Source organism: Sturnira hondurensis, unplaced genomic scaffold (assembly GCF_014824575.4).
Source record: "Sturnira hondurensis isolate 20B ecotype Veracruz unplaced genomic scaffold, ASM1482457v3 Scaffold0000167, whole genome shotgun sequence".
In the NCBI taxonomy this organism is placed as follows: Eukaryota; Metazoa; Chordata; class Mammalia; order Chiroptera; family Phyllostomidae; genus Sturnira; species Sturnira hondurensis.
Window position 1 is genome coordinate 11,723,364 of NW_028072798.1, and position 23,026 is coordinate 11,746,389.

The 23,026-nt window shown below is 55.9% G+C and overlaps 1 protein-coding gene and 1 pseudogene across 4 annotated transcripts in view; one reads left to right on the forward strand and one right to left on the reverse strand.

Annotated features, from left to right (window-relative positions):
- Window positions 1-23,026, forward strand: part of FAM120B (family with sequence similarity 120 member B) — a 42,860-nt gene that overhangs the window by 12,054 nt on the left and 7,780 nt on the right. For 3 of the 4 annotated variants that reach the window (XM_037065312.1, XM_037065375.1, XM_037065457.1), the window contains exons 3-9: window positions 3,784-3,964; window positions 10,538-10,639; window positions 11,123-11,295; window positions 14,410-14,502; window positions 18,042-18,248; window positions 18,982-19,090; window positions 20,880-20,972. In XM_037065312.1, the coding sequence (XP_036921207.1) occupies window positions 3,784-3,964; window positions 10,538-10,639; window positions 11,123-11,295; window positions 14,410-14,502; window positions 18,042-18,248; window positions 18,982-19,090; window positions 20,880-20,972 (958 nt within the window). Of the gene's footprint in view, window positions 1-3,783; window positions 3,965-10,537; window positions 10,640-11,122; window positions 11,296-14,409; window positions 14,503-18,041; window positions 18,249-18,981; window positions 19,091-20,879; window positions 21,315-23,026 lie in introns of those variants that run through there. The other variant, XM_037065287.1, reaches the window with a different exon arrangement.
- LOC119000507 (60S ribosomal protein L23a-like) lies at window positions 2,187-2,720 on the reverse strand (annotated as a pseudogene).

Sequence of the window (23,026 nt, forward strand, 5' to 3'; positions counted from 1 at the left end):
TCAGGAATGACTGGCTCTCTAAGAGGAAGGCGGAGATACTCCCACAGAGGAGAGGTGCAGGGCACAGGGAATCAGCAATTCCCAGAAAGACTTAACTAAGTGGTGGGGCTGAACCACCTTGAAGGGGCGCTGAGAGTCTCAAGCATCTAGGACAGCAAAGAGTGAGAAGGCAGTGTGGGAATTGCCCCTAATCGATGTACCTCAAGGACAGTGCAACTGGTGGACTGAAGGAGTAGACTGGGCAGAGAAGGGCACTGAGGGCCCAGCAGTAAACTGAGGAACTGGGCTGGACACTGGGCAGCAGTGAAGAGTGTGGCTCAAGAAGGGAGAAAAGCAAAACCAATCCCTCCTCAGCCTGCTGCAGCAAGGAAGACCAGCAGAACTGGCTAGGCTGGTTTAGAGTCAGTAGAAGGCTTTTTTTTTTTTTAGCTTTATTTTTTTTATTCTTTCTTCATTCTTTCCTTCCTTTCCTTTTTTATTCCATCTTCCTTCCTTCCAATTTTTATTCCCCTTTTCTTCCTTCCTTTTATTCCCACAAGTGAGACAAGAAAACCTGGAACTGTGAAAAGACTAAAGTTGGACCCAAAGAAGCTCATCCCAACAACTGAGACGAGACAAATTACACTTTGCTACTCCAGAAAAAAAAAAAAGAAATGGGGGCCTCAACGTCCACTTCTGGGCAGGAGACAGGTGTCAGTGAGTTGTCTTGTCTGTGGGAGTGGAAGCCATCCTGGTAGAAGACCAGGGTGGAACCTGAAGAAGTGTGGCCCTGAGAGATGAGAGGCAGTGGAGGTGGGGGAGCAGAGAATGACTACAGCGTGAGATCCAGGAGGCGGGTTTCAGGCTTGGGGAGAGAAGGCCAGGGTGTCCCAGGCTGCAGAGGGGAAGCTGGGTCAGGACTGAGAGAGGCAGGGGGAGGTTTAGGTGGCCTCAGCACACTGTGCTTGCCCAGGGCTGTGGTGGAGGTGAGAGTACAGTGGTTTGGGAGGGAACGAGGGGGTGAGGACAGGGACCCGGGCCCGTGCGGGCAGGACGGCGGGCAGTGGTGGTGCCTCGACCGGCAGGGCTGGGAGAACCCTGGTTTGCTGCCTACGGGCAGAGGGCACGGTGCCCTCCTAGGCGGTGCACTGTGTGTTGGGCACACCGCGACACACCTGCTGGACTTAATTATGTCTTTGGAAATGAAATGAAGTTTCTTAAGTGCCTCTTACATTTTACCTTAAAGTTTTTTTTTCAATGGCATCTCTCAGCCCTATCAGATAGGCAGCCATAGTCCAAGCACACATGCATTTTAAGCACACTCCTCACCCCGGGCACTCCGTGTGCACTTCCCATGTGTTTACCTGATGTTGGATAAACTGAACTGTTAATAGTTTTAGAACTTTAGGCTATGTGATTGTGCTAAGGGTTTTCCCAGAGTAGACTGCTGTGTGTCCACAGTGAGGGGCAGAGATAAGAGCCACTCACTAGATGATACTGAGTTAGTGGATAGACTGAAGTTATAATTCAGAGACTGTAACTGAAAACTCTTTGGACACCCACAAAAGAATGTGATATTTCGAAATCTGCATAGTTGCTAAAATTTAAGATTTCTTGATAGGGTAAATATGATTTATAACTTCCTAGAAAAATTTCTCAGAATATCAGTTTGTTAGGATTTAAAAAATCAGAAATGGTGGAAGAGTAGAAAAATAAATTAGAAACTGTAGCCTTAAAGGATCACAAACTACATAACCAACATTTCTGATAGATTTTCTATCCAAAGGAGCACATGGAGAAATGGGTCCCTTCTGACAATCTTCAGTCGGTTGGAGTGTCCAGCAATAGCTCCTTAAAATCTTCTTTTAACCCTTACTGACCTGAAAGCTGCTAGCCTGTCTGCCGTCTTGATCTAAAGAGATGTTGGCAACGCCGTGTTGTAGACACACGGCGTAGTGGTCTCTCCAGCTGTACGTGCGGTGAGTCAGCACTCGTGAGCATGTGCAAAGTGCCAGGCCAAGCACGAGTCCTTGTTGCTGTGTCCATTCCTCACCGTAGCTTGGTGAGGCTGGCACTTTTCGCTAACCCTATTTCATTTACAAAGAAAGTGAGGAATAATGAGACGGTCTGATTCACAGTTTTTGATATTCCAAGTTATCCTCGTATCACATTTAAAATGCTGTTAGCTGCAGGCTGTTTGGATTTACTTTTTTTTATAGTATAAAATTTTTATATTTAGAGTTAGCCAGCTGGACTCAGTTTAAATGATCCCAATTTTGTTGGCAACACCCAAAGCATCGTAGTCTGGAGCCAGCTGAACAGATGCCTTCTTCTCCCCATCAGGCCTGATCAGGGTATTGGCCTTGGCCACATCAATGTCATAGAGCTTCTTCACAGCCTGTTTGATCTGGTGCTTGTTGGCCTTGACGTCCACAATGAACGCAAGTGTATTGTCTTCTGTCTTCTTCACGGCCGACTCAGTAGTCAGGGGGAACTTGATGATGGCATGGTGGTCAAGCTTGTTTCTCCTGGGAGTGCTTGCCCAAGGATATTTAGGCTGCCTTCGGAGCCGCAGTGTCTTAGGACTCCAGAAGGTGGGTGACGTGTGGATGTTCTTCTTTTGGGCTGTTGACGCCTTTTAGCACTGCTTTCTTTGCCTTCAAAGCCTTTGCCTTGGCTTTGGCTTTGGGAGGGACAGGGGCTTCCTGCTTCACTTTGGGCGCCATCTTCGTGAAAAGCTGGATTTACATTTTGGATGGTGGTGTAGATGAATTTATTCCTGCAGTGTTAAGAACATTGTTCATGGCCCTGGCTGGTGTAGCTCGGTGGATTGAGCACAGGCCTGCGAACCACACGATCGCAGTTCGATTCCCAGTCAGGGCACATGCCTGGGTTGCAGGCCAGTTCCCAGCAGGGGACTCACGAGAGGCAACCATACATTGATATTTCTCTCCTTCTCTCCTTCCCTTCCCCTCTAAAAATAAATAAATAAAATATTTTTTAAAAAAGAAAATTGTTCGTGGGAGAGTAAAACCTGTATGTAGGTTATTGTAGCCCTTCTGGTGTTCGGTTCTCATTGAATGAGAACTTGAGGACCACACATCTGCTCACCTCCCACATGCCCAGGCATTGCGAGGCAGGAATTGATGCAGGCTCAGCTCTTCCCTCTGTAAGAAATTAGTGAGCAAAGAGGTGAGTGGGAGTTTCTCCTCCCGAGGAGGTTGCGGTTCGGTGGAGGGATCAGACCAGAAAACCACCCTCTGCAGGGTCACTCGCTGTTCGTCAAGCCCCATGTGTAGGGGAGCAGAGGGCTTACGGGGAGGGTGAGCCGGGGGACCCTCCAGGGAGAAGGGCGGGTGAGGTGGGAGTGCTGCGGGAGTGCACGTGCTGGCTGGTGGAAGGCTCGGGGAGGCCCAGGGGGCTGTGCGGGGATGGGGTTGAGGCCTCATCTGGGGACCTGGGCTGCTGGAGAATTTGTGGCAGCTGTTCAGAGGCATAGATGAGGGCCGTGGGTGGACCTCTGTCTGTGCATGGTGGGACGAGTCTTGTCCAGCAGCCTCCCCTTGGTGGACATAGGGCCGTGCTGTGGAGTCAGTTGAGTCTGGCGGGTGCTTGGGGCCTGGAGGGCAGGGAGCCATGGAGAGCTCCGGCCTGGAAGCCCAGGTGCCAGCTCGAGTTTGGGGGACAGTTGTTCCACTGCTGAGTCTTCATAGCACTGGTACAGGGCACAGGTGCTCACGTTTTCTGTTTAGAGGCTGTTCCTCCACTCCAAGGAGAAACCCACTGTGTCTAAATTCTGAACAGGTGGCCAGAGCCCGTCATGTGCAGGCAGAGAGCTACCTGGTGTACAGCATCGTGACCAGTGGGGAGGTCGAGTGCAGCAACACCCTGGAGGACGCGCTGGACCAGGCCCTGCCCAGCCAGGCCTCCGTCTATCGCCCGGTGCGGCGGCGAGTCTACTCCCTCCTGCTGGCGGACGGCCAAGGTGAGTCCTTGTGCCAGCGCAGGGGCTGGTGGGTTCGGGGGCTCGGGGCGTCACCCCCACACTGGGCCTGAAACCCACACACACCCTCACACAGCCCTCTGCGTGCTCCAAGCCTCGCACAGTGGAGCTTTGGGCTGCGCCCGTCCCCCTGCCGAAACCTGCATGCAGGTGGGTGCTGCAGCTCAAACTCCCGTTGTCCAGGGACCAGCTGTGTTTTGTTAAGTGAAGTTAGATGCATAAAGCTCACTGACCTCAGCGTTTCGTCAGTGCCCTGTCATTGGATGATCGAAATAACAGGAGGTTAGTCTGGTTGACTTTGTCTTCCTGGTTGACCTTCATTTTCCTCCTTTCTTTCTCAACGTCTTGGCTTTCTGCATTATTAGTTGGCATTACTGGAGTGTGGAAATGAAATGCTGCTGTTGCCGGTTTATTTGTGGTGACGTCAGTGAAGTGCGCTCCGTGTTCTCTTCTTGGCGCAGCGCATTAGTCCACAGGTGCTTGAACGTTCCGTAAGTATCAGGCGTGAATGCGGACGCTCAAGTCTCGTACCAACTTTCTGTTGACTTGTTCTTACTTCTTGAGAAAAGGGTGTTGAAACCTTCAGACATTATTGTGGATTTTCTTTTATATGTTCAGTTTTGCTGGTTTTTGCTTCAGATATTTTTGAAGTTCTGTTGTTGGGTCCACGTATATTGAGGATTGCTGTTTCTTAGTGAATCTTGCACCATTATGAGATTTCCTTTGTTGGTGCCTGGTCTCTGTTTGATGCTGATGTGGGACTGCAGGCTTCTGTGGTTCCTGTTTGCCAGGTTCCTTTTGTGCCCTTTGACCTCCGAGGTGGCGTCGGTAGTGAGAGTGGCCTCTGTGGAGCAGTGTGTGGCCCGACAGGCTCCGTCTTCCAACCGGGCTGTGCAGGCCCCTTCCCTTCGGCGTGAGCACTAGTGTGGTTCAGTGCGAGGCTTCTGTGTCACTCTCTGCTTGGCTTGTCTTCTTCCTGTTGCAGCATCTCCCGACTTATCTTGAATCCACTGAATAATTTTTAGTATTCTGTTTTACATTTTCTTGAGGATTGTTGGATTCACCTGTTGTTTTTAGTAGTAGTTGCTACAGGGTCTGTGATATTCCTCCTTAAATTTTCACAGTCTGCCTTGGCGCAGGGCCAGCCTGTGTCACGTGTGATGCAGAAGTCCCAGTGGTGCCCTTTCACTGTTTCCACTGGTTTTGCTAGTGTTGCTTTCTGTCTTCTGTGTGTTTCTAAAACTCTTTTCTTTTGAAAGAATGGCCCACTCTCAGGAGTTGCAAACATAATAAATTGACCTCCCTTCAGACTCTGCCCAGTTCCCAGCAATCGTCCCTGTGTGATAAAGTGCAGCGTGAGACAGGACAGTGACGTCAGTCTACTGTTTACTAGGCTGCAGACATTGTTCATTTTTTTAAAGATTTCTTAAGTTGCATTTTATTTTGTAGGTTTTTTTAGAGAGAGGGGAAGGGAAGGAGAAAGGAAAAGAAACATCAATGTGAGAGAGAAACATCGATTGGTTGCCTTCCAAAGGCATCCTGACCAGGGTCCAAACCTGCCACCCAGGCCCGTGCCCTGACCAGGAGTCCAACTGGTGTCCTTTCGCTTTGCAGGGCGATGCCGCACCCACTGAGCCACACTGGCCAGGGCAGGCCTTACTAATTCCCCCCGTTTTTCCACTCCTTCTTGTTGAGCTCTGGCATTGTCATCCCACATCAAGATCCAGAGCTGGCCCATCACCCCAGGGGAGCCCCCGTGGGCGTCTCTCTGAGCCCTGCCTTCTGTCCCCATCCCCTGACGGCCATTTGTCTGACCTCCATCTCTATTTTGGTCATTTTGAACGTGTTCACGTTCATGGAGACATGTAGTATGTCACTTTATGAGATTGTGCATATATTTTAACCCCCCTACTACAGGGTCTTATTTTTGCTTTGAACTAGGTGTTGGCAGACTTGTTCTATGAAGGGCATGATATGAGTATTCCTGGCTTTGAGGCCCCCATGTGCCTGTGACTGGCACCAAGCCCTGCGGCTCTATGTAGGGCCACGGATGGCAGCCATGACCATTGTCAGCGACGGCTTGTGCCTGGGCACCAGTGAAGCTTCCTCTCATTTTCCTGTGTCACAAAATCTGAACTTTATATAATCTTCCAGTGTTGCAGAATATTCTCTTGGTGGTTTTTTAGTCATTTAAAACAATGTGAGAAGCATTACGAACTTTCAGGCTGTATGGAAACCAACAGGCCAGGTTTGGCCCATAGGGTGTAGTTTCCTCTCTTCCTTCAAACAGCCGTTTGTCCTTGAAGGAGTTAGCACCCGGGGAAAGGTCATGTTTGTGCCCCGTTTCTGGTGGCCTCAGCTTCTTCGTGCAGATACAAGTTGCCTTTGACATCATCTCTGCTCATCTAGAGGGCTTGCTTGGATAACTGTGCTAGAAACAGAATTTCAGGTGTTGTTTGGCGTTTCCAACAAGCCATCGTGCTGCGCCTGCTCACATTGTCACCTGTGCAATGACATGGTCCTCGTGGTACATCCCCACCTGTAGTGGAGGTGTCTCCTAGGCTGTTCTGCTGATGGCCAGGTCGCAGCAGCGGCTTCACCTGGAGCTTTGGAGTGGCTTCTCTGTTGTGCTAGGGATGCCTGAGCCTCTTAGATCTGTGCATTTACATTTCCTGTCAAATTTGGAAAAAATCGAGTGTTGTTTGTTAGATACTATTTTCTGTCTGCATCTTTCTCACCTGTCGCTCTGGGCCTCTGGCTACTTTCCTGCACAGTTTACCCCTCAGTGTCCCTCAGGTACCTGCCCAGCCCGGCCTTCATGCCTGTTTCTGTGGTTCAGCGCGGTCATCACTGTTGCTCTGAGGTCGAGTCTCGCGACCTCTACCACATCTGGGCTGCTGCTGCCCACCCAGTGAAACTCATCTTAGATGCATGGTTTTCAATGGTTTTATTAAAGGCATGCAACTTTTTCATCCTCACCTGAGGATGTGTTTACTGGTTATAGGGAGAGAGGAAGAGTCAGGGGGTGGGGAGAGAGAAACATGGATGTGAGAAAGAAACATTGATCACCTGCCTCCCGTACGAACCCCACCCAGGTTCGTGCCTTGGCTGGGAATCAGACCCCAACCGCTTGTTGCACAGGGACAGTGCTGCCACCAACCGCACCCCCCCCCCCCCCCGCCAGGGCTCAGCTGTGTTTCCAGTCCTCCCTTGTCCCCTTCCCTGTCTTCACTGTGGCCTCTAGACCCTAAACTCACATTATCTCCTTCAAGTCCTTCTCTGCGTGTTCCATCGTTGCTGTCATCTCTGAGCCTGGGTCTGCTTATTGACTTCTCCCCTTGTAACGGGTCCATGTGTGTCTCCTGATTTTCACGGCCAGTATTTTGTAGTCACACGCCAGAAGGATTTGAGTGCTCTGAAGAGTGTTAACTTTTGTTCACATCCGAATCTTCGAGGGCCCACCTAAGGCTTGCGAGGGTGGGTCAACAGGAACATTCACTCTGAGGCTTCCCGAGTGCAAGGCGCTCACTGCAATCTCTGTGGTCGCAGCCCTAGGCCACCTGCGGTCGGGGGGCAGGTCCCTAAGTTTCACCCTGACATGGAGAGCTCAGTCTCAACTCTGGCCCAAGGGCACAGCTCTGCAGATGTCCAAGCCCCACCTCATGGTACCTGCTTTCTGCCTGCTGCCCTGCAGGTCCAGCTGCCACGACAGCCTTCTCTCGGCCCTGTCTCGGCCCGTGCCCTTGGCTCAGACTCTCCCTTGCCAGGGCTCTTTCTCCCAGGGCGGTGGTCTGAACCGTGCTCGGGGCAGAAAACCAGGGTGAGGCCGCAGTGGTTTCAACGTGTCTGGGTTGAGAATCCGTGGTGGTGGAAGGGCTGGTGAGCAGTCCAACTCCCCGCAGCCCACCCCCAGTCCCTGGGGTTCCAGTTGCTGAGCTTTTCCTTTCTTGGTGGCTCTTTTCTCTTAAAGCGTTTTAGAATATTCTCTCTGTTGTTTATGCCCACACACGTTTCTCCATGTCTGTGTGTGGAAGGAGCTGCAGACAGATGGACGTCTGCCCACCTGGGGTGGCATTCCGTATTCCTTCATCTTCTAAGTCCCGGCCTGGTGTCCTACACCACAGGAACATTTCCCCACTCTCAGATCTTCTGGAAAAGCTCCCTTCTCCCTTTGCTCCCTCCGTCAAGGCTGCTGTGCTTGTGCTGGGTGAGCCCACGGCCTCTCCCCTCTGCTGTGTCCTCCCTGCCCATCAGATTCCTGCTGGCACCTAGCTGTGGTGCCCACCCCCCACCCCCAGCTGGCCTCACCGGCCTCAGCTGCCTTGCTTTGAAAACTGCGTCAGAAGCACAACATTCGGCATCCGTTTCTCTGGCTCAGGCTGTTCTTCTGATCTCTTCTGTGCGCCCTGAAGTCCTTACACGTAAACGCCTCCAAGTTCCTCCCCTGCCCCTTGTCAGGAGCAGAGCCCTCTCTGAAATCACCAGCCTCAGGCCCCTGCTGGTGGGTGCCTGCCTGGGGGGTGTCTGTCTGCCACCCCGCCTCCCACTGGGCTGCTGCTGAGCTGACAGGTGCTGGTCAAAGGCATGTCTCGAGGCAGACCCATGACCGGGGCACGTTTGCTGAGCATGTGCTTTCAGTGTTGCTTTTTCAAGAGTGTCTGCTTCAAGGAAGGCGCCCCACGGACAAGGGAAGCTCTGATGGCTGCACTGCGCGGCGGGCAGGAGTGGCAGCCGCCGAACCCCCAGTCCCAGTGTGGCTGGCAGGTGGGCGCTCACTGCTGTCGAGCGGGACCTGGAACTGAGGGGCCTTTAGCTCCGCGGTACAGACACTGTAAGGCACGTTCTTCAACCTTACAGCCCTGCCCGCCATGGGTGTCTGCCGCAGCCTCAGGCACTGGGCAGGAACCTAGGACTTCAGAGCCCCTGTTGTGGGGAAGGTGTGGGTGACCGACCTGCGGACACCCTGAGTCCAGTGGTGCTGGCGTTTGACTGAGACCATGCCTGCAGGTGTTTTATGGTTGAATGTGGGTGTTTGGACCTCGGGATGGCATTGTGGCCAAAAGTGGGGGGAAACCTGAACATCACTCAGCCCTCAGCCCATCCCTGGCCTCACACCTCCTCTGACCTAATGGTCTTTGTTTAAGTCACCGGGAAGCCTTGTGAGAGTGAGGGAACGGGGGAACTCCTTCCCGCCTCCAGGGTCGACAGTGTCGGAGATGAGCTCTGTGCACATAGCTGCCTCCGGCAGTGGGGCTGGCCATACGCTCCCGGCCACCCTCTCCTCAGCCAGCCCGTGGCCCCGGGTACGGGGCAGGCTGTGTGTCTTGCACTGGGGACTCAGCCCCACCAGCAAATGGTCAGTGTCCAGTCAGTGCAGCACCTTTGCGAAGCACCTACAGACTGTTCACAGTAAAATCCTCAGTGTTGACCCAGAAGGGGACTTTTTTAAAGAAGTGCACACAGAAAAGAATGGGCGGTTCTCCTGTTCTTTAAACTGTGACCACACACACTGGCATACTAAGCAGCACTACAAAAACACAACAGAACCAGCAGGACGAGTGCACTTCTAAAAAGCCTGGAGGGTTGTTGCAAACTGGAAAATCCTAGCAATTGGGAGGTCCAAGCCCACGTTGCTTCTCCTCTTCCCCAACCCCCGCCCCACGCCCACGTGCCCACAGACCCAGGTCGTGAGCAGGGTCGGCACCCTGAGAGCTGGTGGTCACCTGAGCTGGAATCACAGGAGCAGGTCTGGGCCCTGCTTCCGTCTGCGTGGGCAGCGTCCCCGTGTGTGGGAGAGTAGGACTGGCAAAGAGCGCCTTAAGTTTCCACTTCGCTCTTGGAACGCAGAGCCCAACTGATCTGAAGCTGCTGGGAGAAAAGTCAGCCTTTTCTTTCGGGAACTGCCCAACTATATTTCCTCCTCCTCCTCCTCCTCCTCCTCCTCCTCCTCCTCCTCCTCTTCTTCTTGTTCTTCTTTTTTTGATATATAGGTGTTCAGATTATTTCATCTTAATTCAGACAAACCAAATTATTGCAGACATTTCTGCTATATTTCAAAGAGAGCACAGATTAAAGCCTGTGAACTGAAGCGGCACCCAGAGAACAGGCCGAACTTGGGTTTTCCAGGAAAACAGGTTGACTGCTATTTCGGGGGAGCTCAGATTGGGGTGCGGGGCACGGCTGTCACTGTCCGCAGGAGGGCAGCCTGGACTGAGAGTGGAAATGGGGCTGCCCAACTGTCTGTCAAGGTGAGGACAGGACCCATGCCACCAACCACTTCTGTGCTCTGGGAACATCGACAACGTGGTCTGGCCTCTGTGCCATCTTTTCTCCCTTTTGTGACAGGAGGCAAGCGTGTTGCAGGTCTAAGTCACCAGTCCCCACTGCCCGGGTGCAGAGCCCTGGTGCTCCTGTCTGCCTCTGAGGCCTGGAGGGCAGGGAAAGAGGCCGGGGTTGCCAGCTGGAGGGGTCCCAACAGTGCTGGGTCCATGCCATCAGCCTGGAGACGATGGTGGCCCTCACTCGCACCTGCTGATGTGGCCTATCTCTGTGCAGGTGGTGCTGGCAGCTGCCCCCCTGTCCGGGAGTGGTTCGTCTACGCAGGGAACTCCCTGAGGCACCCGGACCTCGTCAGGCCTCTGCAGATGAGCATTCCAGGTACTGACAGCCCTCGTGCGCACCAAGCGCAGTCAGGAATGCGCCGTGGAGACAGGCTTCCCAGACCTGCACATGCATTGGTGTCCATGTCAGCCTGTTGCTCTGGGAGTTGGGAGACTGCAGGTAGGGGTGGGAGCCAGCCACTCAGCCCAGCTCGCCACAGTGGCTGGACCCGGCTCACCCCAGGACAGCACCTGGGGACACCCTCCAAAAAGCATTCTTAACAACACAGGGTGCAGTGCGGGCAGGAAGAAAGCCCTTGCTCTCTGCAGGACACAGAAAGCAGAGTATTTCGGTGAAGGGCGAGGGTGTTGGCCCTCACACCAGGAGCGCTATTGGTGTTTTCCTCTTGTCCCTCTAAGCAGTAAAGCCCAGCAAGGTCAGCAGGGGCAGAGGTTCATGTCTTTTGTTCTGGAAGAAGAACATGATAACTTGCTGGTGCAGAGAGTAATGCCGGTGGGCCTCGTGGGCTTTCCTCTTCAGGGGGGACGCCTAGTCTGAAGCAGCTGTGGCTGAGCCAGGACCCCGGGACCCAAGCCCGGCGCATGGACGTGCTCCTCGCCTGCCTCGACCTCTCCTCCTCCAGGGAAGAGCTGCAAGCCCTGGAGAGCCCCTTCCGGATGCTGTGCTGCCTCCTCATCTACCTGTTCATGCAGGTAACCGTGGCCCCAGCTGTCTCTGCTCAGGGGCTCCTGCCTCCTGCCCTTGTCGTACACGAGGTGCTGCACCACCTCTGTCCAGCATCTGGTTGTGAGCACCAGCTCTCTGCAGAGCTCGTGAGCTGAAGGACAGCTCTGTGTATCACATGAAGGAGATGCCATCTGCTACCAACTTTGGTGTGCGATGCATGCAAGAGGACCGGGCCTGGCGGCTCTGCTTCCAAAGCTACAGGGCAACAGGTTCCCCTCCCAGCTGTCATGTTCCTGCTAGGTGGTGGTCTCACTTCCTGGGATGTGGGGAGCAGGTGAGGGGTCTGGTTGCTGCCTTTGAGCTGCCCTGGCTGCAGCCCAGCTGCCCCTCAGCAGTCTGCATTGGGGGGGGGGGGGCAGAGGAATCCCCTTTGCTGAGCGATGCACGTCCGTTCCTGTGACAGGGGCCTCCAGTCTGGGAACGGGCAGTGGCCACTCCCGGGTTAATGGGCAGCCCAGGGGAAGTGGGAGTGGTCTGCAGGGCAGGTGTGGCCACTGTGGCAAACGTCCTCCTCAGCCTCCTGCACTGGGGTAAGGCTACTGCCTCAACCAGCCCCAGGCAAGGCAGTTTCTTTTTATTCATTTTACACTTAGTTTATATGTGGACAGTATTGAAGCCAATGAAAAGATCTGCCTTTGTAGTTTGCACACACACTCACACACACCATGCGCAACAAGGTTGGGACACCCAGTAGAAGAAGAGCTGAGAACCCGGGTGTCCCCAGCCTTTTCCCCGACTGCCAACTTTAAAATGATGTCCCTCTCACTGTGGTCGGTGCCCAGTAGCACAAAGCCAGTGCAGACTCACACGCCTCCTCCACCCCCAGCTGTGTATCTTCTGCCCCGACCCTGGGCCTGGGGGCACGACCTTCCCTCTCTTCTGCCTGGAGGAGAAAGCTGTGGGGATCTGCCCTTGGACCTGAGCCCCTTTCCAATGAGCTGGGGGCCCGGTGGTTCCTCCCTCGGTGTCCTCTGGGCTGTGGACTGTCATGCTGGGGCCGTGTCACTCCGTCCCTGGTGGCACAGGGCTGGTGTGAACTTGAGTCTTTGCATTCCTGTTTCAAGTAGAACACTTCTCTATTCGCACCACACTTAGCAAAGTGCACATTAATCCAGGGTGGCAGGATTCAGTCATGTTTACATGTGAAAATACCTTTTTTGATTCTGTGCATCATGTGTGTACTCTGTGTAAGCTAACGGTGCGGTGTGTGAACCTGCGGTGGCTCAGTCAGGCCGGGTGTGGTGGCGACTTGGACGTGCCCAGGGGCTGGTGGCTGAGCTCCCTCGCCCAGAAAAACGAGTGTTTTCTGCCAGCGCTGCGGTGCCAGTGGCAGCCCTTGCAGGGCGTGCACTTGGAGTTGTCTTTCCAGCAGCAGAGGTGGCTCGCCAAAGCCTCTGGCAGGCACGCGGCCCAGCTCCGCCTGCACTGCCCGCTGTGCAGGGCCTGGTGTTCGAGTCCACTCCCAGCAGTGCCAGGCCTGGCGCAGGGAGGTGGCGTTCCACTCACATGTGCGGTTCAAGGGCAGCGAGATGGGCACCCAAGGAAAATTGCCACTTGGATCTTTCTTCTTCTCATAATTACTTTTGAAATAAAAGTCTCTTCAGTGAATATCAGCATGAGGCAGAGTTGGTGTCAGTTTGACTTTAAAGGACATGTGCATGGGGACTTTTTAAACCTAAAAGCAACGAGGGGACTCAGCAGTGGTGTCTTCTACCAGGAAGGTCCCGACTGTTGTCCACGGCAGTCACTGCCTTGGGGTCCATGAGGCTGTGGGGGGCACTTGGGAGTGATGGCCCACGTGCTGCTGCATTCGTGGTACAGTTCTGTGTGTGACATGGGATGAAAGCATGTCTTGTTTGGGTGCAGACATACCCAGAAACTCGCCCTGCACCTCTGAAGGAAGTCTGGAAGGGCCAGTCCCCATCACCAAAAGGGCACATTTGACATATTCACAGCAGAGCAGATATTTAAAAAGCAGTACCTATCATGTGAAATTCTAAAAGACCGGCGTGGCGAAGAGTCTGGCATCCGAGACTTGCGAGCAGCAAAGTTGGTGGCCAGAAGCCCACGGACTGCAACAAACCCAGACAGAAAATGGCGGCTCTGACCCGTGGGTCCGTGTTTTGAAGCCAGCCTTCCTCAGAGCCACCGGTGGCTGGAAGTGCCCAGCAGGTCAGCAAACCTCAGTCTAAATGCAGAGGTGGGGGGTGTGCGTCTAGCAAAAGACCTTCTCTGCTTGGACCTGCTTCTGCAGAGTGGGCTCTGGATCACGGTCCTGAGGCTGCAGGTGGTGGTTTTCCCTGAAACAACTGTAGCTGCTGTTGCTGCAGAGAGAGCAACTGCCTGGGGGTAAAAAGGGACGAAGATGGTGGTGGGTTAGGTCGGAACAGTCAGAGCTGAGACACATCGTGTCCCCAAGCCTGTCCCCACCAATGGATGCGTTTCCCTACAAGGAGACCCTGCAGGTCCTCTTGAGGACAGGAAGAGTGGTGGCCACGTGGCCACTTTGCCATCTGGGGCCCTGCAACGAGGAGGCCTGAGGCATCTGTGTCCACCCTGCTTGCTGGCCGTGACGCCCTGGCTCCTGGGTCCCCTCCTCATCTCCTTGCCCGTCTCCATGTCTCTGCCTCTCCTTGTTTCTCTGCCACACCCTGGTTAGACCTTTTCCACCAAGAATTTGCGGGGACTCCTATTTGGGGACCCTGGTTTCCTTTGTATTGGGATATGCAGGTACAGGGCCCACTGGGGTGTGGAGGCTGGGTGCTGCTTGCAACTCCGGGTCTTTGCTGTGGGTGCTCTGCCTGCATACCCCTGGGTTGTCAGCTTCTGAGATCTGTGCCAAAAATAACCACTGTTCTCTAAGACTCTGGTTCTTCCCAGCATTCGAGAACTATTTGCCCTGCTGGAAAGTAAGCAGATTCTTCGGCCCAAGTCGGCTCTGGGCCTCTCTGGGAAGGAAAGGCCCTTCTCTTACCTCCCGCGTCAGCTCCTCTGCTGCTTGAGATGCACCCTGCGCACCTGACTTCAGTGGTTGTGACCCTCGGCCGCCAGGCTAAGGCCAGCTCTCCCTCTCCCTGCAGGTGGACACGCTGTGCCTGGAGGACCTGCATGCTTTTGTTGCTCAGGCCTTGTGCCTCCAAGGAAAGTCGGCTGGGCAGCTTGCAGACTTGCAGGTACTGACACACTGCATCGCCCTAGTTCTGGGGACCGCGGGCCCATGCTCTGCCAGCCCTGGTTCTGTCCTGGGTTGTTTTCTTCGTGCTGTGGTGGGAGGGCTTTGCTCTCAGGCAGCGGAGCCGAGTCCTGCCAGGCCAGCGGCGCTATGGAGGAGCTGGTGCAGATGGCAGCCCCACGTGGTGGGGCAAAGCTGGACTCGGGTATGAGGGTCCAGGGTGGTGGCTTATTTACTGCATGTCCTTGGGTCACATGTCGAGGTCGTACAGACCCTAGCTGCTGTGTGGGCCTCACTGGGGGTGACAGCGTGTCCGTGGAACGGGAGGCTGGGGACTAAGGGACAACCCAGCCAAGCACCCCTGGGCATCAAAGCCGTTCTAGGAAGCCAGGGCTCCGAGTCCCACTGCATGTTCTCATCGCTTCGTGTCATCTCCAAACGGCCAGGCACCTCTGACAGGGCATGTGAGTGAGCGCCGTATGTGACAGCAAACTTAGGGGCCTTCCGTCCACACATCGTCGCGCCCTGCTGCTCCTGCGGCGAATGCTCACTTGAATGCTCGTCGGACATGCCTGTGGATAAACTCAGAACACTTTGAGGACATACCGAGTCACATTTTTTAAAAATTTTATTTATTTATCTTTAGAGGAGAAGGGAAGGATAGAAGGAGAGAAATATCAATGTATGGTTGCTTCTCGTGAGTCCCCTGCTGGGAACTGGCCTGCAACCCAGGCATGTGCCCTGACTGGGAATCGAACCGCGATCGTGTGGTTCACAGGCCCGCGCTCAATCCACTGAGCTATACCAGCCAGGGCCCGAGTCACATTTTTGTCGTACAGCAGAAGCCCTCAGAATGGTACTCACTGAACCACTAAAGTGGCCACAGAAACACGGTGGGCTTTTTAGTGGCCACCAGGCTGAGTACCCAGCTGTTCAAAGAGAAGCCCGCTCCTTGTTAGACACTCAGAAAGTTGGTGAGTGGATGCACAGCCAGAACAGAGTCTGGTGGGGGTTTTCCCTGACTTTTTAAATGGACACGTGAGCACAGAGGTGAGCTGTCCCCCAGCAGAAAGTCAGACGGGTGGCGGAGCAGATGGGAGGAGCCTGCTTCCCCCAGTCCTCCCAGCTCTTTGCCCAGGAGCACTGTCAGGCCAGGCACTCTGTGGGTGGAGCCTTGGGGTGGGACCAGGAAGAAGCGAGCCAGGAGCCCCTCAGTCCCCAGACCGCCCAGGCTCTGTGCTGGGTGGGCTTGTCGGGGTGGGCATGTGAGTCAGCATCACAGGAGGTGAGGATGGGGAGCCGCCTGCCACCTGGTGCCTCCCTGCTGCCAGGTGCCCACCTCACTGCAGTCCTCTCCTGCTTCCTACCTGCGGCCTCCATCTTGGTGGGGAGTGCGTCTGGGCCTGGAGACCCTTGAGGAGGAGATGCTCGAAGCAGGTGGGGAGCAGGCAGGCGCCATGGCTGTCCTCAGCTGTTCGGGGAGGACTGGCTGGTCTTGGGCAGTAGGAGACCCCTTGTGGGAAGTTCTCAGGGGAGATCACAGGCTGCCCGCCTCCCCGTCCCTGCCGTCTAGAGCCATCGGCTCTCCCCGGGCAGGTGCCACAAGGATGGTGGACAGATGGGTTTGGGGAGGGCAGGAGCACACCCGGGTGGGTGCTGGTCAGTCTGCACAGCTACTGAGCATCGGAATCCACAGCCATTTCCCCACTTGGGTTTAGTCCCTCCACTGCCCTGTTCTCCAACATGGCCTGGCGTTCCTGGTTCGTGTGTGGATGCGCCCCTGTGCTCCAGGGCACAGACATGCCACACAGACGTGAGACTGCGCTCCATCTCTGGTCTCCCGTTCGCTAGGAGAGACAGAGACGCTGACGCCCAGACGCCCACTCTTCCGAGTGGCCCAGCCTTCCAGGCCCCCAGCAGTCTGCCAGGCTGCTGCCTTGATACCGAGGAGTCACCCTGAGTCCATGTTGGACGTCTGGTGACGGGACGCCCAGGGACGTGTAGATGCTTAGCAGACTCAGAGGAGCCAGGGCGATGGTGGTGACGCCTGTGGGCACAGGCCCACCCTGCAAACAAGACGGCTGTGCCTAGTGCCTCTGCACCAGGCTGTACTCTCTCCGCTGCCCGTGGGTCTTCCCGTGAACTGTCCGAGAGCAGGCAGAAGGCTTTTTCCTGGGTGTTGTCTGTAGTCATCTGCTCTGAACCTCAGCTGTAGGTCAGGATCAGATTAGAAGTGACAGGTGTTCGGAGTGCCTCCTCGGGGCCCCAGGGGGCCATGCCAACAGGCGGGCAGCCCCCTGGAGACACCGAGGCCTGCCACACGGGGCCCTGAGACACCATTCTGACTCTGGCAGTGTGGAGACTGTGTTGGTTTGCAGGGGCCCTCAGTGTGGGCATGCCTCTTTGCGCTGGGTGCTGCAGGTACTTGGGGGGTGACACCAGGGGCCGTAGAGGCCCAGGTCCTACACACAGTGCCCTGCTGAGCTGTGGGCCATCCTTGCCAGCTTCTCACTTTGTTTCACCCTTGGCCTCTTTCATTCTCTGCGAGTGTCCCTTTGACTCTAGGGTGGATCCCCACTTAGTCTGCCATTCCTGGGCTGGAGGTGGGGATACAGGTGGCTGCAGGTACAAGTGTCCTAGGACGAAGCTCGTTTGCTACAGGGAGGCCCATGGGCCACCTGCTGTGCCCACACGGCCCTTTCGGCATCACCTGAGCAGCCTCTGGTGCCCTTCAGGGCCCCAGTGGGCCCCTCAACCCCACCCCACCATGAGAAAGAAGGTCCCGAGATGCAGGCTTGCTGGGTCCCTTGTTAAGTCCCACCCATGGTGTGAAGGAGACAAGATGTCACCGCTCATGGTTTATTTTGGTTTTATGAACTATACGAGATACTCGATGACACTTCAAGTAGCTGCTGACCAATGGGAATGACAGTCTCCATGGGCCACACCTGGTGGGCGGGTGCCACAGGGTGTGAGGGACTGTGTGCAGTCCACATCAACTGGAGGGGAAGGTTGTTGCCAAGCAGGGCCCCTGTGGCATGTTCGGGCAGCTTCTCCGTCGCAGAGCAGGAAGACTATTTCACATTGGGTCGATCCCACAACGTACAGAAATGTTGCACATTGGATTGGCTGCCTTAATTTCTGAAAATCATCAGCCTCTTAACCCTATCAGGTAAGTCATTTCACCTTTAAAGGACAAGTGTCTGTTTAGGTCGTATTCTTAGTGACGAACAGCTCACCAGGGCTCCTTGCAGTACAGCAGCTCGTCAGTACAACTACCGCTCTCTGGGCGTCCTCGCACCAGGAGCTTTGGGGACAGCACGCACCTCAGAGACCGAGAGGGCCCAGCCTGGTGCGGGGTGGGGCCACCCTGGTGTGCAGTGCCCGGGGAGGCCCGGTGTGGGCCCGCATGCCGCCTCTGTCCCCGCAGTGGCTGTGGAGCGTCTGCTGTGGGTGGAGGTGGCTGGCACAGAGGCACAGGGCTCTTGGTCCCCATGGTGTGGGCTCCTCTGACCTTCTCTGTGTGTCTGGTCTCCGCAGCTCGATCATGTCGACCCCCGAGCCGTGCAGCTGGGCTCCCTGCTGGTCCGCGGCCTGACCACACTGGTGCTGGTCAACAGTGCCTGCGGCTTCCCCTGGAGGACCAGCGAGCTCATGCCCTGGAACGTGTTTGACGGGAAGCTGTTTCACGAGAAGTACCTGCAGTCTGGAAAAGGTTTCTCCGTGGAGGCCCTGGTAGAGCAGAACGTGAGTTCGCAGCTGCTTCGAGTCCCGAGCGAGGGCGGGCTTGCAGCAGTGGCTCAGAGGCACCGTGGAGGCTCAGGGTGTTTGGCAGGAAGTCAAATGAGCCAGAAGTGCTGTGTTCCTCACGGATGCTTTGCTATGGAAAACCGACTCAGTTCAGATGGCATTGAGCCTGCTGCTCACATTCCGAAAGGACTGTTCCTCCAGAAGCCTGAGGCCCAGGGTCGTGGCCCCAGGCTGCAGGGTCAGCACATCTTCTAGCTTCGGCCGCACCGCCTCCCCGGGCTCTAGATGCCAGGCCTCTGCCCGGGTTGGGCGGGGGGAGGGGGGCGCAGCAGCCCCATCAAGCCCGGCACGTTTTGGTTTTCCCCGTGCCTTTCCTCCCTCCCTCCCACTTCAGAATCAATTGCAGATGCTTCCTGCTCAGGTGCCTCTGTAGATGTTGGACCTGTTCAGTGGGAACAGCCATGGCTCCTTAGTTGAAAATGTCCCCTGGAGGCTGGCCGCTTGGTGAGGGACGTGGGTGGCTGCCCGGCTTCCTCAGCACAGTGGCCCCGAGATCCCTGGGAGGCGTCCAAGCAAGGTCTCTGCCACACGCGCAGTTGTGTCACCCCAGACATGAGCAGCAGGCACGCAGCCTGCTGGGGAGACGTGCTCTGAGCTCCCCACGTCCGAGAGGACGGTCGGTGGCTGTGGTCGCTGTCATTTCTCAGCATCTGACCTGGTCTGTTTGCAGAGGTCTTGGCTCACCAGGTTCCACCAGCTGAAGTCCATTGTGTGCAAGGCCTGCCTGGGAGAGGGCCGGCGCATTGTCAGCCAGCAGCTCTGGAGGCCACACCACACAGGTGAGCAGCAGGGGCACCGGGGTTGGGGCTGGGAGGCCAGGGCGGGGACACTGTGGAGATGCCCAGCCACTGCCCTGTGGCCCATTTTGGCTCCGTCAGGACAGCACGGCCCAGGGGGCTCCGCAGTAACTCGTGACTGAGAGCTGCTCGGGGCAGAGCCCCTCCAGGTCCCCGAAGCACAGGCGCTGCCGGGCAACGCACGCTCGCCACGCATCTGGGCTCACTTTTCCCCATAGTGAGTGTGTGTTCAGATAGCGCGGGTACAGAGAAAATGACGAAAGAGGAAACAAACAGCCCTTAGCTCTGTAACGTGAAGATAGCCGTGGACAGATAAGGCGTCTTGCAGGGTTTTCTGGGCTCTGGTGCCACTGTTGCTGCTCCCTGTACAGCCCTGGGTTGCACTTAAGTGACAGCCCAGTCGGGGCCACAGGACAGAGCTCCCACGTGCTGGCTCCAGAAACTTCAGGGTCCCCACCGTGAGCTCCAGGCTGCTCTCTCTTCTCAGTGCACGTATAGCTTCTACGTGCCTCGTTTCCTTAAAACAGAGTGCGCTACTTTACAGAACCACGGCTCAGACCCTGACCCAGGTTGGGACGCGTTCTGCCAGCTTGCTTTCTGACACGCTCGGGTCACATCACGTGCCCCTGGCCGTGACACAGAGTCTGGGACCGCACCGAGACGTTGGTTTTCAATGGATGTGATGGGTCCAAGAGTCTGTCTGCTCGTTTGACTGCTCCTGCGTGTACCAGTGGCATGGGACTGTTGTCAATCAGCTTTCTCGTTGATGAGTTTGTTTCAGTTGCCATTTCACAGCCTCAGTGCTTAGGACCCACGCCTGCAGCTGTGCAGCCCTGTTTTCTTTCTTGGCGGAGTGAGCTCACCCCACCTGCTTACCTGCTGGGCTGCCCTCCGAGTTCTGCTTGGTGCCAGCCTTGCAAACGGGGCTTCCGGGAGCCTTTGTGTTTCGAGAGCAGGATAACACCTGGGACATGTCCAGGTCCTACCAGGTGTCATACACCTGCACTCCTGCCCTCAGTATGCCCACACACCTGCATACATTCACCCTGCACATCTGCACACCTGCACCCAGCAGGCCAGGTCTTGCCATCTTCTCTTCCTCATGGGAATTGAGCCCCACGTGCCTGTGGCCTGTCTACCACGCGCTGCAGGCAGCTCCCTATCCACGGCCCGGTGTGAGTGCACAAACTGCTAGGGGAAACCTCCCTGCATGGGTCGAGCCTGGCTCACTGCAGCGGGCATCTTCTCTCTTTGCACATCATGGTGAGACATGAAGATCTGGGAAGACACGCATCAGTAGGACACAGACCTCCCGTGTGAGATTCTAGCAAAGACATGTCATGGGGGTGTCAGGGTGTAAGTGCTGAGGGGCGGTTTTCAAAGTACATGTGAGATGCATTTGTGCAGAATCAGGTCTGGCGCTTAGAGTCCTGCCCACTGGCAGGCGCACTGCTCAGAAAGCCTGCCCCAGGGGCGGGCCCACCAGGACTGACCACAGAGCCCTGCTTTGAAGGACGCCCAGCATGCCCCGTGTCCTCAGTCTGCCCCCGTTACCAGCACCGGGACACGTGTTCACACACAGGTCTCTGCTCCCCACTGCCTGGTGCTGGCCCTGAGGCCCCTGCATGTCATCACTGTGGGCTTTCCCTTCGATGGCAAAGGCACCAAGAGTCTGGAACTGCCAACACTCGCGACAGTCTCGCACATGGCACATAACTTGGGGTTAGGCCTCGAGTGGCTTGCTGACATGTTGACCATGTTGTCCCCACAGGGAGATGGGGAAGACAGGGACCCAGCTCCCACAGGACGAGCTCCGGGCATAGCCGGTCCAGCCAAGGACAGCACTGGAGAGACCAGGGCCCAGGTAAGAGGGCACCGCCCACAAGTGCCATCACCACGGCAGCTCTGCTGGCCTCTGCAGCAGGTGGTGTGTCCGCATGTGAACACCCGGCCCGTGCACCAAGATCTGGCCAGTGAAGCAGAACCCAGCCGTCTCCCTGCTCCTCACTGCTGTGCAGTGGCAGTCACCCATCTGTTCAAGGCCCACGGCCCTCATAAGGGCCACCTCCTCCCTCTCTCAGAACCACAGCCCGAGAAGGGGTGTCCTTGTAGGAAGGGGTGCGGTGGAACTTCCCTCGACCTGGTCCTGGGCAGAGCGCCTTCCAGAAGGGGACCCGGCCCAGGCCTTGTTTCCTGTGTGCACAGGCACCTGGCCTCACTCCATGAACGCGCGCGCACTCCGTGCATGTTTGAGGGCCAAACTGTAGGCTTTTAAGTGGTCTGACAGTTCCCATTTTACCCTTTCAAGTATGAAAACACTTTTAATATGATTCGTCATTTCATTCACTTTTGCAGACCCTGCAAGCCGAGGGTCTCACCGAAGTCACAGCAACTCACGGGCACTTCTGGTTTTGCGTCTGAGCAGCATCACAGGCTGCCCCCCAGTCCAGGTGTAGGGACATTTGCAGGCACCGAGGGGGCGCCTGGCTGCTTCCTCTGCCACAGAATCAGCCTTGGAGCTGATGTCGGGAGTCCACCGTGTGGCTTGGTGTAGACGGGAGTTCATTGAATATTTGTGAAATACCTACCAGCTGTTCCCAGTGTAACAGGGAGCTCCCAGAGGGTCTTGCTAATGGTGTCCAGTGCCGCCCACCCTCTCAGAAGCCCCGTGCAGGGCAAGCAGGAGGTGGCTTCCACTTTGCCCCGGGGTCATCGTACTCCCACACTCGAGCACAGAGTGGTGAGAAGAGCCTGCCCCCTCTTCCACTGCTTCCTGCACGCTGTCAGTGAGGAGGGGAGCAGTGCGCTCCCCCAGTGACATCACCGCTGCGCACGGCGGGGAGCAGACGTCCTCTGTGCCGCGGGGGTCCTTCCTGGTCACTGTGCGGCCCTGGAAACGCCTGTCCCCCAGGGACTAGTGGTGGGTCAGGGTTCTGCAGACCTGGACACACAGCCGTCAGTGTAATTGCTTGGGGACAGTGCTGGATTTCTAACTCTGAGGGTGACACGCCTCCCCCAGGTGAACCAGGGTGCAAGTGTTTCTCGGAGAAAGGAGAACCTGGCTAGGGGTGGTGGCAACGGGGACCTTGGCTTGGACCTGTCCACGTTCCTTCCCAGTGCCCCTTGCCACTTCCTGCACGTCCCAGTCTCCACATTACCTGCACCGGGGGCATGCGCACATCCAAGGGCCCAGCACACTCCTGTGCAGAACACACCAGGGACATGCCATCCCCACTTGGCAGACACGTGTCCCTCACATGTCCCTCGCATCCGGTCGGGGAGATGTAGGTGCAGGTGGAGTGTGTGCCAGGCCTGCCGGGATCCCGGCCGCCTTGGAGGTGTTCACAGAAGTGCCGGCAGCTCCCATGGGTTTTCTGACCTCATGCTCTGTGTGCGGACACCAACCTTTTATTGCAAATGGAACGTTTTTTCAGGTCAGATAACCCACTTTCTCAATTACTGCAGTTGAATTATGTCATCTTTATTGGGCCAGCATATTCTCTCTTGGGTTTTGTCCACCTTTGAATGCCCATTTTAGTATTTTGGGAGATAGTAAAATATTCTAATAAAAAGTCACTATTTTCAGGGCAGAGGGAGCAGGCAAAATTCCCTCTGTTTGAGGACAACTAAAGCACCTCAGAATGCTCACTCCAGCCCTGCCCCAGGGCTGGGCAACCCAGGGCCCACCCTGCCTCCTGAGGAGCAGTGGTCTAGGACCGGAGGGGAGGGGCGGGCATCACAGCTCCCCCAGCTTTGAGATGCCCTGCAGCTGGGGTGAGGGCACTGGGGGAGATGAGGTGAGAAATTCCACAGTCAGCAGCCACCAATTGGCCTGTGATTTCTTCAGGTTTTGCTTCTGGGGCAATGCTGGGGTCAGCGGGGCTATTGTAAAACTGCCCCTGATCACCTGTGATAACA